This window comes from Pristiophorus japonicus, chromosome 8 (genome assembly GCF_044704955.1).
Source record: "Pristiophorus japonicus isolate sPriJap1 chromosome 8, sPriJap1.hap1, whole genome shotgun sequence".
Lineage (NCBI taxonomy): Eukaryota > Metazoa > Chordata > Chondrichthyes > Pristiophoridae > Pristiophorus > Pristiophorus japonicus.
Genome location: NC_091984.1, coordinates 169543692 through 169558690, shown reverse-complemented (window position 1 = coordinate 169558690; position 14999 = coordinate 169543692). Strand labels below are relative to the sequence as shown.

At 47.3% G+C, this 14999-nt stretch overlaps 1 protein-coding gene across 1 annotated transcript in view; it reads left to right on the top strand.

Moving 5' to 3' along the window:
• The window catches only part of cabin1 (calcineurin binding protein 1), a 539464-nt gene that overhangs the window by 435869 nt on the left and 88596 nt on the right, over positions 1-14999 (top strand). Inside the window, 1 exon segment of the mRNA XM_070887525.1 lies at positions 14841-14915. Coding sequence (XP_070743626.1) covers positions 14841-14915 — 75 coding nt within the window.

Here is a 14999-nt window from a genome sequence, read left to right as displayed (position 1 = left end):
TTGATGCCAACAAGAATTTGGAGACTTTAATGACATCCTGTGGATCAAAGCAGTAGCTAGAGTTCAGTATTATCAGCATACGTGTAAGCTGACCCTATGCTTCCTAATGATATCACTAAGTAGTTGATGAAGAAGATGGGACCAAGTATAGATTCCAGGGTATACTGGGGGGATCCAAGTATGGATTCCAGGATATATTGTGGGGGGAACCAAGTATAGATTCCAGGGTATACTGGGGGGGACCAAGTATGGATTCCAGGGTATACTGGAGGAGACCAAGTATAGATTCCAGGGAATACTGGGGGGATCCAAGTATGGGTTCCAGGACATACTGTGGGGGGAACCAAGTATAGATTCCAGGGTATACTGGAGGAGACCAAGTATAGATTCCAGGGTATACTGGAGGAGACCAAGTATAGATTCCAGTGTATACTGGAGGAGACCAAGTATAGATTCCAGGGTATACTGGAGGGGACCATGTATAGATTCCAGGGTATACTGGAGGGGACCATGTATAGATTCCAGGGTATACTGGGGGGGGACCCAAGTATGGATTCCAGGGTATACTGGAGGGGACCAAGTATAGATTCCAGGGTATACTGGAGGGGACCATGTATAGATTCCAGGGTATACTGGAGGAGACCAAGTATAGATTTTAGGGTATACTGGAGGAGACCAAGTATAGATTCCAGGGTATACTGGAGGGGACCAAGTATAGATTCTAGGGTATACTGGAGGGGACCATGTATAGATTCCAGGGTATACTGGGGGGGGACCCAAGTATGGATTCCAGGGTATACTGGAGGGGACCAAGTATAGATTCCAGGGTATACTGGAGGGGACCAAGTATAGATTCCAGGGTATACTGGAGGGGACCAAGTATGGATTCCAGGGTATACTGGGGGGGGGGGACCCAAGTATGGATTCCAGGGTATACTGGAGGGGACCAAGTATAGATTCCAGGGTATACTGGAGGGGACCAAGTATGGATTCCAGGGTATACTGGAGGGAATCAAGTATGGATTCCAGGGTATACTGGAGGGGATCAAGTATAGATTCCAGGGTATACTGGAAGGGACCAAGTATGGATTCCAGGGTATACTGGAGGAGACCAAGTATGGATTCCAGGGTATACTGGAGGGAATCAAGTATGGATTCCAGGGTATACTGGAGGGGATCAAGTATAGATTCCAGGGTATACTGGAGGGGACCAAGTATAGATTCCAGGGTATACTGGAGGGGACCAAGTATGGATTCCAGGGTATACTGGAGGGGACCAAGTATGGATTCCAGGGTATACTGGAGGGGATCAAGTATAGATTCCAGGGTATACTGGAGGGGACCAAGTATGGATTCCAGGGTATACTGGAAGGGACCAAGTATGGATTCCAGGGTATACTGGAGGGGACCAAGTATAGATTCCAGGGTATACTGGAGGGGACCAAGTATGGATTCCAGGGTATACTGGAGGGAATCAAGTATGGATTCCAGGGTATACTGGAGGGGATCAAGTATAGATTCCAGGGTATACTGGAAGGGACCAAGTATGGATTCCAGGGTATACTGGAGGAGACCAAGTATGGATTCCAGGGTATACTGGAGGGAATCAAGTATGGATTCCAGGGTATACTGGAGGGGATCAAGTATAGATTCCAGGGTATACTGGAAGGGACCAAGTATGGATTCCAGGGTATACTGGAGGAGACCAAGTATGGATTCCAGGGTATACTGGAGGGGACCAAGTATGGATTCCAGGGTATACTGGAAGGGACCAAGTATAGATTCCAGGGTATACTGGAGGGGACCAAGTATAGATTCCAGGGTATACTGGAGGGGACCAAGTATGGATTCCAGGGTATACTGGAGGGAATCAAGTATGGATTCCAGGGTATACTGGAGGGGATCAAGTATAGATTCCAGGGTATACTGGAAGGGACCAAGTATGGATTCCAGGGTATACTGGAGGAGACCAAGTATGGATTCCAGGGTATACTGGAGGGAATCAAGTATGGATTCCAGGGTATACTGGAGGGGATCAAGTATAGATTCCAGGGTATACTGGAAGGGACCAAGTATGGATTCCAGGGTATACTGGAGGAGACCAAGTATGGATTCCAGGGTATACTGGAGGGAATCAAGTATGGATTCCAGGGTATACTGGAGGGGATCAAGTATAGATTCCAGGGTATACTGGAAGGGACCAAGTATGGATTCCAGGGTATACTGGAGGGGACCAAGTATAGATTCCAGGGTATACTGGAGGGGACCAAGTATGGATTCCAGGGTATACTGGAAGGGACCAAGTATGGATTCCAGGGTATACTGGAGGGGACCAAGTATAGATTCCAGGGTATACTGGAGGGGACCAAGTATGGATTCCAGGGTATACTGGAGGGAACCATGTATAGATTCCAGGATGCATTGGAGCCAACCATATGGGCAGAGAAGAAAAAGCCATTGTGGGTAGATGTGAGCCGAACCAAGCGAAAGCCATGGGCGTTACAGTAGATAAAGATGTAGTCACGTGCCCACACTGTATGTAATTGTAGTCACGTGCCCGCACTGTATGAAGACTGTACAGTATGTGTCATTGTATAATCATGTGGTAGAACAATATGGTGTATATCATCCTTATTTCACCTCAAGGGAGGGAGAAATCCGGTAACTGCAGACCTGTCAATGTAACATCAGTTGTAGAGTGGACTGTACAATTGTATAGTAACTTGCCAGAACTGTGTGGAGACATTACAGTATGTGTCATTGAGCCGCTGCAAGATCTTTCCCGCTCTTAGTAATAAACGAAAATTGGGTGGCAGCAGTCAGCATCATCGAGGTGATGATCTCTCGTGTATCTCCCTCTCACAGCCAGCACTTTACAGCATGATTACAGCATCATGGCTAGATTATTAATTGAGGTTCAGATCTTGCACAAGTTGGCTCGATATTAATTTATTTTCGAGACAATTGGATTTCTTTGGAAAGCTACAGTTAGTTATCTGGACTCTGCCTAGCTGATAATTTTGAAACCGAGTGCAAAGGTTTTACAGACTTATTAACTGGGTGTGCATTCACGTACATTTTCTGCTTCACAAATGGTGCGAACGTTCTGCATCCTCAGGTATCGCACTACTTCCACGTCCCACACAAATGGCAAGTTTGGTTATAATAGGAGAGAGCTATTATGTGGATTGCCTCAGGGGTTCAAGCTCGAAGCCCTCCTGTTACTGATATCCAGACACGAGGCTCCCAAAGCAAGCGCTCTACGCGGAGCTCCTTCACGGTAAACGAGCCAAAGGTGGGCAGAGGAAACGTTACAAGGACACCCTCAAAGCCTCCCTGATAAAGTGCAACATCCCCACCGACACCTGGGAGTCCCTGGCCGAAGACCGGCCTAAGTGGAGGAAGAGCATCTGGGAGGGCGCTGAGCTCCTCGAGTCTCATCGCCGAGAGCAGGCAGAAATCAAGTGCAGGCAGCGGAAAGAGCATGCGGCAAACCTGTCCCACCTAAGGGCTCATTTTTAGAGTGGAAGCAAGTCTCCCTCAATTCCGAAGGACTGCCTATGATGATGATAGCATAAGTCACCTGGAATCCCAGTTTCAATACAAACTAGTTACATTTGCAGATGGCTCCCAACTAGAGAGGACTGTGGATTTGGGAGGCAGCCCAGAACTTCTAAAAAAGAGCTTGACGAGCTGAACCAATGCACTCACATGATTCTACTGGTGTAACATCTTGGCCCCAGTGGTAGTGCAGGGGAGAACAACAAGCCTGATTCCCAGTGTCAGAGGGAAGGCATTGGGGAATAGCTTGTTACTCTGGAAAAATCTGATCCCGACTCTCTTACAACTGCACTATGAACTCCCAACAGTCCAGCCTTTGGCCCTCCATTAACCATGACATTTATGCAGCTACTGGTCTGCTCAACCACATCCTCACCACCACCTTTGATGCTCCAGTCCCTGTTAAAACAATGACTCTGTCTCACCCTGGCCGTTCCCCCTGGTACAGCCCTGATCTTCGCTCCCTTAAGTCCAAGGGATGCAGACTTGAATGGATATGACAGACAACTGGTTTAGCCTTTCACCGCCAGATCTGACTAGACCACATAAAGCATTATCGGGTCCTGCTCTCGTCTGTCCAAATCACTCACTATTCCAGAATCATTCTGGAATGTAAAGATAACCCCCGGCTTCTATTCTCCACTGCTAACCGTCTTTTTAAGCCCCTCTCCCCAGTCTCCACCCTCACCTCCGACAATAAGTGTGAGGAGCTCATGGACTTCTTTGTCTCTAAGGTTGAGACCATCCGTTCGGCCCGCCTCTGCCTCTTCCTTTCCTTCCCCGAGCCCACCGTCCAAAATACCGCTAAGGATCCCCCTGACCTAGACCTGAGCTCACATCTTTCTCCATTTCTCTACGATGACCTTTCCGAGTTCATCCTGTCCATAAGACCCACTTCCTGAGACCACCTCAAAGTCTAAGGATAAGGGGTCAGCCATTTAGGACCGAGATGAGGAGAAACTTCTCCACCCAGAGAATTGTGAACCTGTGGAATTCTCTACAACAGAAAGTTGTTGAGGCCAGTTCATTAGATATATTCAAAAGGGAGTTAGATGTGGCCCTTACGGCTAAATGGATCAAAGGGTATGGAGAGAAAACAGGAAAGGGGTACTGAGGTGAATGATGAGCCATGATCTTATTGAATGGTGGTGCAGGCTCGAAGGGCCGAATGGCCTGCTCCTGCACCTATTTTCTATGTTTTTTATGTGTCCTGCTCCCTTGACCCTATTCTCACCAAACTGCTGACCACCCAACTTCCTTTTCTGGCTCCCTGACATTGTTAGCGGTATTCTCTCCTCAGGCACTGTTCCCCCTCTCCCTCAAATCTACTGTCATCGGAGCAGGCTCGAGGGGCGAGATGGCCTACTCCTATTCCTAATTCTTATATTATCACCCCCTCCTCAAAAAACCAATCCTTGACCCCTTCATCCTTGCAAACTACTGCCCCATCTCCAATCTCCCTTTCCTCTCCAAAGTCTTTGAATGTGTTGCCGCCTCCCAAATCCATGCCCCTCTTTCCGGCAATTCCATGTTTCAATCCCTCCAATCCAGTTTCCGTGCCTGCAACATTATCAGAACGGCTCACATCAATGTGTGACTATGACAAAGGCCTCCTCATCCTTCTCGACATGGGATTGGGGGTAGTGTGCTGACATGGATTGAGAACTGGTTGTCAGACAGGAAGCAAAGAGTAGGAGTAAATGGGGACTTTTCAGAATGGCAGGCAGTGACTAGTGGGGTACCGCAAGGTTCTGTGCTGGGGCCCCAGCTGTTTACACTGTACATTAATGATTTAGACGAGGGGATTAAATGTAATATCTCCAAATTTGCGGATGACACTAAGTTGGGTGGCAGTGTGAGCTGCGAGGAGGATGCTATGAGACTGCAGAGCGACTTGGATAGGTTAGGTGAGTGGGCAAATGCATGGCAGATGAAGTATAATGTGGATAAATGTGATGTTATCCACTTTGGTGGTAAAAACAGAGAGACAGACTATTATCTGAATGGTGACAGATTAGGAAAAGGGGAGGTGCAAAGAGACCTGGGTGTCATGGTACATCAGTCATTGAAGGTTGGCATGCAGGTACAGCAGGCGGTTAAGAAAGCAAATGGCATGTTGGTCTTCATAGCGAGGGGATTTGAGTACAGGGGCAGGGAGGTGTTGCTGCAGTTGTACAGGGCCTTGGTGAGGCCACACCTGGAGTATTGTGTACAGTTTTGGTCTCCTAACCTGAGGAAGGACATTCTTGCTATTGAGGGAGTGCAGCGAAGGTTCACCAGACTGATTCCCGGGATGGCGGGACTGACCTATCAAGAAAGACTGGATCAACTGGGCTTGTATTCACTGGAGTTCAGAAGAATGAGAGGGGACCTCATAGAAACGTTTAAAATTCTGACGGGGTTGGACAGGTTAGATGCAGGAAGAATGTTTCCAATGTTGGGGAAGTCCAGAACCAGGGGACACAGTCTAAGGATAAGGGGGAAGCCATTTAGGACCGAGATGAGGAGGAATTTCTTCACCCAGAGAGTGGTGAACCTGTGGAATTCTCTACCACAGAAAGTTGTTGAGGCCAATTCACTAAATATATTCAAAAAGGAGTTAGATGAAGTCCTTACTACTAGGGGAATCAAGGGGTATGGTGAGAAAGCAGGAATGGGGTACTGAAGTTGCATGTTCAGCCATGAACTCATTGAATGGCGGTGCAGGCTAGAAGGGCTGAATGGCCTGCTCCTGCACCTATTTTCTATGTTTCTATGCCTGTAGCCTTTGACACAGTTGACCACTTCATCCTCCTCCAACGCATCTCCACTGTCGTCCAGCTGGGTGGGACTGCACTCGCCTGGTTCCATTCTTATCTATCTAATCGTAGCCAGAAAATCACCTGCAATGGCTTCTCTTCCCGCCCCTGCATCGTTACCTCTGGTGTCCCCTAAGGATCTGTCCTTGGCCCCCTCCTATTTCTCATATTGCACAGGAGGGCAGGAAAAAGAGTGGGAGAGCGATAGTGATAGGGGATTCAATTGTAAGGGGAATAGATAGGCGTTTCTGCGGCTGCAACCGAGACTCCAGGATGGTATGTTGCCTCCCTAGTGCAAGGGTCAAGGATATCTCGGAGCGGGTGCAGGACATTCTAAAAAGGGAGGGAGAACAGCCAGTTGTCGTGGTGCACATTGGTACCAACGACATCGGTAAAAAAAGGGATGGGGTCCTACGAAACGAATTTAAGGAGCTAGGAGCTAAATTAAAAAGTAGGACCTCAAAAGTAGTAATCTCAGGATTGCTACCAGTGCCACGTGCTAGTCAGAGTAGGAATCGCAGGATAGCGCAGATGAATACGTGGCTTGAGCAGTGATGCAGCAGGGAGGGATTCAAATTCCTGGGGCATTGGAACCGGTTCTGGGGGAGGTGGGACCAATGCAAACCGGACGGTCTGTACCTGGGCAGGACCGGAACCAATGTCCTAGGGGGAGTGTTTGCTAGTGCTGTTGGGGAGGAGTTAAACTAATATGGCAGGGGGATGGGAACCAATGCAGGGAGACAGAGGGAAACAAAAAGGAGACAAAAGCAAAAGACAGAAAGGAGATGAGGAAAAGTGGAGGGCAGAGAAACCCAAGGCAAAGAACAAAAAGGGCCACTGTACAGCAAAATTCTAAAAGGACAAAGGGTGTTAAAAAAACAAGCCTGAAGACTTTGTGTCTTAATGCAAGGAGTATCTGTAATAAGGTGGATGAATTAACTGTGCAAATAGATGTTAACAAATATGATGTGATTGGGATTACAGAGACATGGCTCCAGGATGATCAGGGCTGGGAACTCAACATCCAGGGGTATTCAACATTCAGGAAGGATAGAATAAAAGGAAAAGGAGGTGGGGTAGCATTGCTGGTTAAAGAGGAGATTAATGCAATAGTTAGGAAGGACATTAGCTTGGATGATGTGGAATCTATATGGGTAGAGCTGCAGAACACCAAAGGGCAAAAAACGTTAGTTGGAGTTGTGTACAGACCTCCAAACAATAGTAGTGATGTTGGGGAGGGCATCAAACAGGAAATTAGGGGTGCATGCAATAAAGGTGTGGCAGTTATCATGGGTGACTTTAATATGCATATAGATTGGGCTAACCAAACTGGAAGCAATACGGTGGAGGAGGGTTTCCTGGAGTGCATAAGGGATGGTTTTCTAGACCAATATGTCGAGGAACCAACTAGTGGGGAGGCCATCTTAGACTGGGTGTTGTGTCATGAGAGAGGATTAATTAGCAATCTCGTTGTGCAAAGCCCCTTGGGGAAGAGTGACCATAATATGGTGGAATTCTGCATTAGGATGGAGAATGAAACAGTTAATTCAGAGACCATGGTCCAGAACTTAAAGAAGGGTAACTTTGAAGGTATGAGGCGTGAATTGGCTAGGATAGATTGGCGAATGATACTTAAGGGGTTGACAGTGGATGGGCAATGGCAGACATTTAGAGACCGCATGGATGAACTACAACAATTGTACATCCCTGTCTGGCGTAAAAATAAAAAAGGGAAGGTGGCTCAACCGTGGCTATCAAGGGAAATCAGGGATAGTATTAAAGCCAAGGAAGTGGCATACAAATTGGCCAGAAATAGCAGCGAACCCGGGGACTGGGAGAAATTTAGAACTCGACAGAGGAGGACAAAGAGTTTGATTAGACCAGGGAAAATGGAGTACGAGAAGAAGCTTGCAGGGAACATTAAGACGGATTGCAAAAGTTTCTATAGATATGTAAAGAGAAAAAGGTTAGTAAAGACAAACGTAGGTCCCCTGCAGTCAGAATCAGTGGAAGTCAAAACGGGGAACAAAAAAATGGCAGACCAATTGAACAAGTACTTTGGTTCGGTATTCATCAAAGAGGACACAAACAACCTTCTGGATATAAAAGGGGTCAGAGGGTCGAGTGAGGAGGAACTGAGGGAAATCCTTATTAGTCGGGAAATTGTGTTGGGGAAATTGATGGGATTGAAGGCCGATAAATCCCCAGGGCCTGATGGACTGCATCCCAGAGTACTTAAGGAGGTGGCCTTGGAAATAGCGGATGCATTGACAGTCATTTTCCAACATTCCATTGACTCTGGATCAGTTCCTATCGAGTGGAGGGTAGCCAATGTAACCCCACTTTTTAAAATAAAAAGGAGGGAGAGAGAAAACAGGGAATTATAGACCGGTCAGCCTGACATCGGTAGTCGGTAAAATGATGGAATCAATTATTAAGGATTTCATAGCAGCGCATTTGGAAAGAGGTGACATGATAGGTCCAAGTCAGCATGGATTTATGAAAGGGAAATCATGCTTGACAAATCTTCTGGAATTTTTTGAGGATGTTTTCAGTAGAGTGGACAAGGGAGAACCAGTTGATGTGGTATATTTGGACTTTCAGAAGGCTTTCGACAAGGTCCCACACAAGAGATTAATGTGCAAAGTTAAAGCACATGGGATTGGGGGTAGTGTGCTGACATGGATTGAGAACTGGTTGTCAGACAGGAAGCAAAGAGTAGGAGTAAATGGGGACTTTTCAGAATGGCAGGCAGTGACTAGTGGGGTACCGCAAGGTTCTGTGCTGGGGCCCCAGCTGTTTACACTGTACATTAATGATTTAGACGAGGGGATTAAATGTAGTATCTCCAAATTTGCGGATGACACTAAGTTGGGTGGCAATGTGAGCTGCGAGGAGGATGCTATGAGGCTGCAGAGCGACTTGGATAGGTTAGGTGAGTGGGCAAATGCATGGCAGATGAAGTATAATGTGGATAAATGTGAGGTTATCCACTTTGGTGGTAAAAACAGAGAGACAGACTATTATCTGAATGGTGAAAGATTAGGAAATGGGGAGGTGCAACGAGACCTGGGTGTCATGGTACATCAGTCATTGAAGGTTGGCATGCAGGTACAGCAGGTGGTTAAGAAAGCAAATGGCATGTTGGCCTTCATAGCGAGGGGATTTGAGTACAGGGGCAGGGAGGTGTTGCTACAGTTGTACAGGGCCTTGGTGAGGCCACACCTGGAGTATTGTGTACAGTTTTGGTCTCCTAACCTGAGGAAGGACATTCTTGCTATTGAGGGAGTGCAGCGCAGGTTCACCAGACTGATTCCCGGGATGGCGGGACTGACCTATCAAAAAAAACTGGATCAACTGGGCTTGTATTCACTGGAGTTCAGAAGATTGAGAGGGGACCTCATAGAAACGTTTAAAATTCTGATGGGTTTAGACAGGTTAGATGCAGGAAGAATGTTCCCAATATTGGGGAAGTCCAGCACCAGGGGTCACAGTCTAAGGATAAGGGGTAAGCCATTTAGGACCGAGATGAGGAGAAACTTCTTCACCCAGAGAGTGGTGAACCTGTGAAATTCTCTACCACAGAAAGTTGTTGAGGCCAATTCACTAAATATATTCAAAAAGGAGTTAGATGAAGTCCTTACTACTCGAGGGCTCAAGGGGTATGGCGAGAAAGCAGGAATGGGGAACTGAAATTGCATGTTCAACCATGAACTCATTGAATGGCGATGCAGGCTAGAAGGGCCGAATGGCCTACTCCTGCACCTATTTTCTATGTTTCTATGTCTATCTATATGCGGCTCCTTGGCGACATCATCCGAAAACACAATCAGTTTCCACGGGTACACTGATGACACCCAACTCTACCTCACCACTTCTCTCGACCCCGTCACGGTCTCTAAATTGTCAGACTGCTTGTCCGACATCCAGTTCTGGATGAGCAGATATTTTCTCCAATTGAATATTGGAAAGTCCGCAGCCATTATTTTCGGTCCCCGCCACAAACTCCATTCCCTAGCCACTGACTCCATCCCTCTCCCTAACTTCTGTCTGAGGCTGAACCAGACTGTTCGCAAACTTGGTGTCACATTTCACCCTGAAATGAGCTTTCGACCACATATCCGCAGCATAACTAAAACTGCCTATTTCCATCTCAGTAACATCGCGCGTCTCCGTCCTTGCCTCAGCTCATCCGCTGCTGAAGCCCTCATCCATGCCTTTGTTACATCTAGACTTGACTATTCCAACGCACTCCTGGCTGGCCTCCCACATTCTATCCTACGTAAACTTGGGGTGATCCAAAGCTCGGCATCCCATGTCCTAACTCGCACCAAGTTCCGCTCCCCCATCACCCCTGTGCTCACCGACCTACATTGGCTTCTGGTTAAGCAACGCCTCGATTTTAAAATTCTCATCTTTATTTTCAAATCCCTCCATAGCCTCACCCCTCCCTATCTCTGTAATCTCCTCCAGCCCCACAACCCACTGAGCTGTCTGCGCTCCTCTAATTCTGCCCTCTTGAGCATCCCTGATTATAATCGTTCAACCATTGGTGGCCATGCCTTCTGTTGTATAGGCCCCAAGCTCTGGAACTCCCTGCCTAAACTTCTCTGCCTCGCTACCTCTCTTTCCTCCTCCATGACGCTCCTTAAACCATACCTCTTTTACCAAGCTTTTAGTCACCTGCCTTATTTTTTTACATATGTGGCTCGGTGTCAATTTTTTAATCTCATAATACTCCTGAGAAGCACCTTGGGACATTTCACTGCGATAAAGGCACTATATAAATTAGCAACCTTAAAGGTAACCTGTGTATGGAGGCTGAAGAAGTGGGTATGGTTCTTAATGAATACTTTGCGTCTTTTTTCACAAAGGAGAGGAGCGATGAGGGGCAATCAAAGGAGGAGTGTGAAATATGAGATGAAATAAACATAATGAGAGAGCAAGTATTAAGGGATTTAGCAGCTTTGAAAGTGGATAAATCCGGATGAAATGTATCCCAGGCTGTTAAGAGAAGCAAAAGAGGAAATAGCAGAGGCTCTGACCATCATTTTCCAATCCTCTCTAGCTACAGGTGTTGTGCTGGAGGACTGCTAATGTGGTACCTTTGTTTAAAAAGGGAGAAAGGGATAAACCGAGTAATTACAGGCCAGTCAGCCTAACCTCGGTGGTGGGAAAATTATTGGAAAAAATTCTGAGGGACAGGATAAATCTTCATTTAGAAAGACACGGATTAATCAAATTATCAGCATGGATTTGTTAAGGGAAGGTCATGTCTGACTAACTTGATTGAATTTTTTGAGGAGGTAACAAGGAGGGTAGTGTATTTGATGTGGTGTATATGGATTTTAACAAGGCTTTTGATAAGGTCCCACATGGCAGATTTCAGCCTCCAAGAATAATCCCAGAAGGAATATAACATACTTAATGGATAAAGTAAATAAATCTGATACTTGCAAACACATCAGGATAAAGAGGGCCCAGATTTGGGGTTATGAAGGGGAAGTTAAGGACAGATGCCAGGACTTCATTTTTTTCAGCAGAGTCTGATTAATGCCAGAAAGGGTAGTTGAGGCCAGGCCACTGGACTCATTTGAGAAACAACTGGATAGCGGGTGGGAGGGTTGGCTTTCTGGAATATGAGATCAAATGGACTGAAGTGTCTCCTTCATCCAAACGTAAAAGACATGTAGTTAAACTAAAATTACTTTACATAGTGACACCTACAGCCAAAAGGAGATTTTCATGGCATTAGCTGAAGAAGCAGTGAAAGACCAGTGTCTAATCCCACCCAGTTCCCTGTCACTCTGTTGTACTATGCTGGAAATGAGTTTGTACTGCTATCCCTCCTAAAGGTGACTGCAGAAAATACCGCAAGTTTCGGGAATGATTACCTGCAAAGTGGCAAAGGAGGGGCATTTCTCCACAAAGTCGGGCTGCAGTGTCACACTCAATAAAAAACACCTTTCATGAGCTCTGGACATCCTGAAGCATTTTACAGCCAATGAAGTACTTTTGAAGTTTAGGAAATGCAGCAGCCAAATTGCGCACAACATGCTCCCGCAAACAGCACTGTGATAATGACCAGATAATCTGTTTTTTAATTATGTTGATTGAGTGATAAATAATGGCCAGGACACCGGGGAGAACTCCCCTGCTCTTCTTCGAAATAGTGCCGTGGAATCTTTTACGTCCACCTGAGCGAGCAGACGGGGCCTCGCTTTAACGTCTCATCCGAAAATCAGCGGCTCCATCGGTGCAACACTGAAGTGTCAGCCTAGATTTTTGTGCTCTTGTGTGTGACTTGAACCCACAACCTTCTGACTGCGAGGAGGGAGTACCAGCCACTGAGCCATGGTTTACACCAGCATGTCCGATATCCCTGTTGGCCATTCCAAATTATTGGACAATGTCTTCAGTAGAGCATTGCATGGCCTGTATGGTTAACTACAAATCCAATGGTTTGAATTACTGTTATGTAACTTGCATTAAAGGTTCTCGGGGCGAAATTGACATGCTGTGCGCCTCCTGTTAGCGCCTCCAGTGGCTAACAGGAGGCGCTAGCAGGAGGCGCACAGCATCTCCCGCGAAATTGCATGGGAGCTGGGAAGATGCCCAAAACCGGTAGTGCCCCGGGCTGCTGCACCTCCAGCGATAACCCGTTTTCGCCCCACGGTAGAAATTGGGCAGCGCCCCTTGACTGTATCCCGGCCGCTGTCAGCGCCAACCTCGCGGGTCACAAACTGGGCCGCACTTCGCTCGTGGGGCGAAAGTTAAAGGGGAAGGTGCGAGGCGCCATTTTAATTGTTCGTCCGACTTACCGGCCCAGCCGCAGTGTGGTTTTCCACGGGGTCCGTGCCACGACGGTGCAGCCCGGCACTCCATTTCGGTGTTGGGCTGCGGCCACGGCACCCAGCGTCCCTGGTGACCCAGTGGTGGCCCCTAAAAACCCCTGCAGAGCTCGCAGCGTCCCTCCCCTTTAATGGAAAGGGAGGGCCCTGTGATCACGTCAGTGCTACGCGGAGAGGCCGTGTAGCAGTTTGAGTTGCGCGCGCTTAGCGCCCCCGAGCCAGCTCTGAGAGGAAGTGGAGCACCCGCCATTGCGCTCCACTTCCTCTTTGGGGCAGTGACCCCAATTTAGGTCGCGGGGCGGGACTTCTACAGCAGGTTCAAGAAGTCCCGCCTCACGAAGGTTATCGCCCCCAAACAGTGCGCTCCCAAATTCCGTCTCCTGTGTCTACAATGCTGAGGGATACCAGTATCATATTTACCACTCGGAGCAGTATAACATGCTGATGTGTGACTCTAGTTCTGTGTTTGTGTGTGGTGGGGGCAGGTGTTGGGAGAGCTTGATTTTGTTTCCTCTGTCATGATAAATGACTTTCGAAGTATTCTATGTGGATCACATCATAGTGCCCTCAGTGCCTGCAATGAAGATGATTCCAGCTATTGGAAATGTAAGTTACTGCGGAAGTTGGGCCAATTTTCTTTTAAAATCTGGAGATTTCAAGATAATCTAACTGAAGTTCTCAGCATTATATGAGCAACTTAACAAAATTGACCCAGGCCAATTGTTCCCTGGTATTTGCTGCCATCATTTTGGGTGTAAGATGGAAAAATCCCCAGCATCGCAGCACTGACCACACTTGATCAACTCCGTTGGGCAGGCCACATTGTTCGCATGCCAGACACAAGACTCCCAAAGCAAGCACTCTACTCTGAGCTCCTTCACGGCAAACAAGCCAAAGGTGGGCAGAGGAAACGTTACAGGGACACCCTCAAAGCCTCCTTGATAAAGTGCGACATCCCCACTGACACCTGGGAGTCCCCGGCCATAGACCGCCCGAAGTGGAGGAAGTGCATCCGGGAGGGCCCTGAGCTCCTTGAGTCTCGTCGCCGAGAGCATGCAGAAATCAAGCGCAGGCAGCGGAAGGAGCGTGCGGCAAACCAGGCTCCCTGCCCACCCTTCCCCTCAATGACTATCTGTCCCACCTGTGACACGGACTGTGGTTCTCGTATTGGACCGTTCAGCCATCTAAGAGTGGAAGCAAGTCTTCCTCGATTCCGAAGGACTGCCTGTGATGATGATGGAAAGTGAGGGCAGTTGTTACTCAGAGTGATGGATTTGTGGAATTCATTACCAGGCAAGGATGTTGAAGCAAACACAATAAATGGTTTCAAAGAGCAATTGGTTGTGTTTCTGGAAAGAGAAAAGATTAAAGGATATGGTGATATGTATAGAGTTGATCTATGAAGAAGAGACAGGCTTGTTGGGTCTAATTGTCATTTTCTGTTCATTAAAAATTCTTACTGGCACAAAATGCAGCTACACGTGTGTAACAGCACAGTAATGTCAGTACCACAGAGCACTTTATAGAAAGTGGATTGGTTGTGCAGTGGGGAAGGAAATGTTATTCCAATCCTGTGGGATTTCACATTTTCTAATCTTTTGTTCCCGGACCCTTATTTTTGTTTTGGCAGGTTGATGAGGACGTGGCTTTGGAGCAAGCCATGAAGTTCTGCCAGCTACAAATGGCCACATCAACACAGAAGCAGGTAAGTGTCGGCAGCAGAATGATCGTGAACCCGTTGGAGGGAGGGGAGCTGAGAGCATATGGAAATGGTGTGTGTGTATGTGTC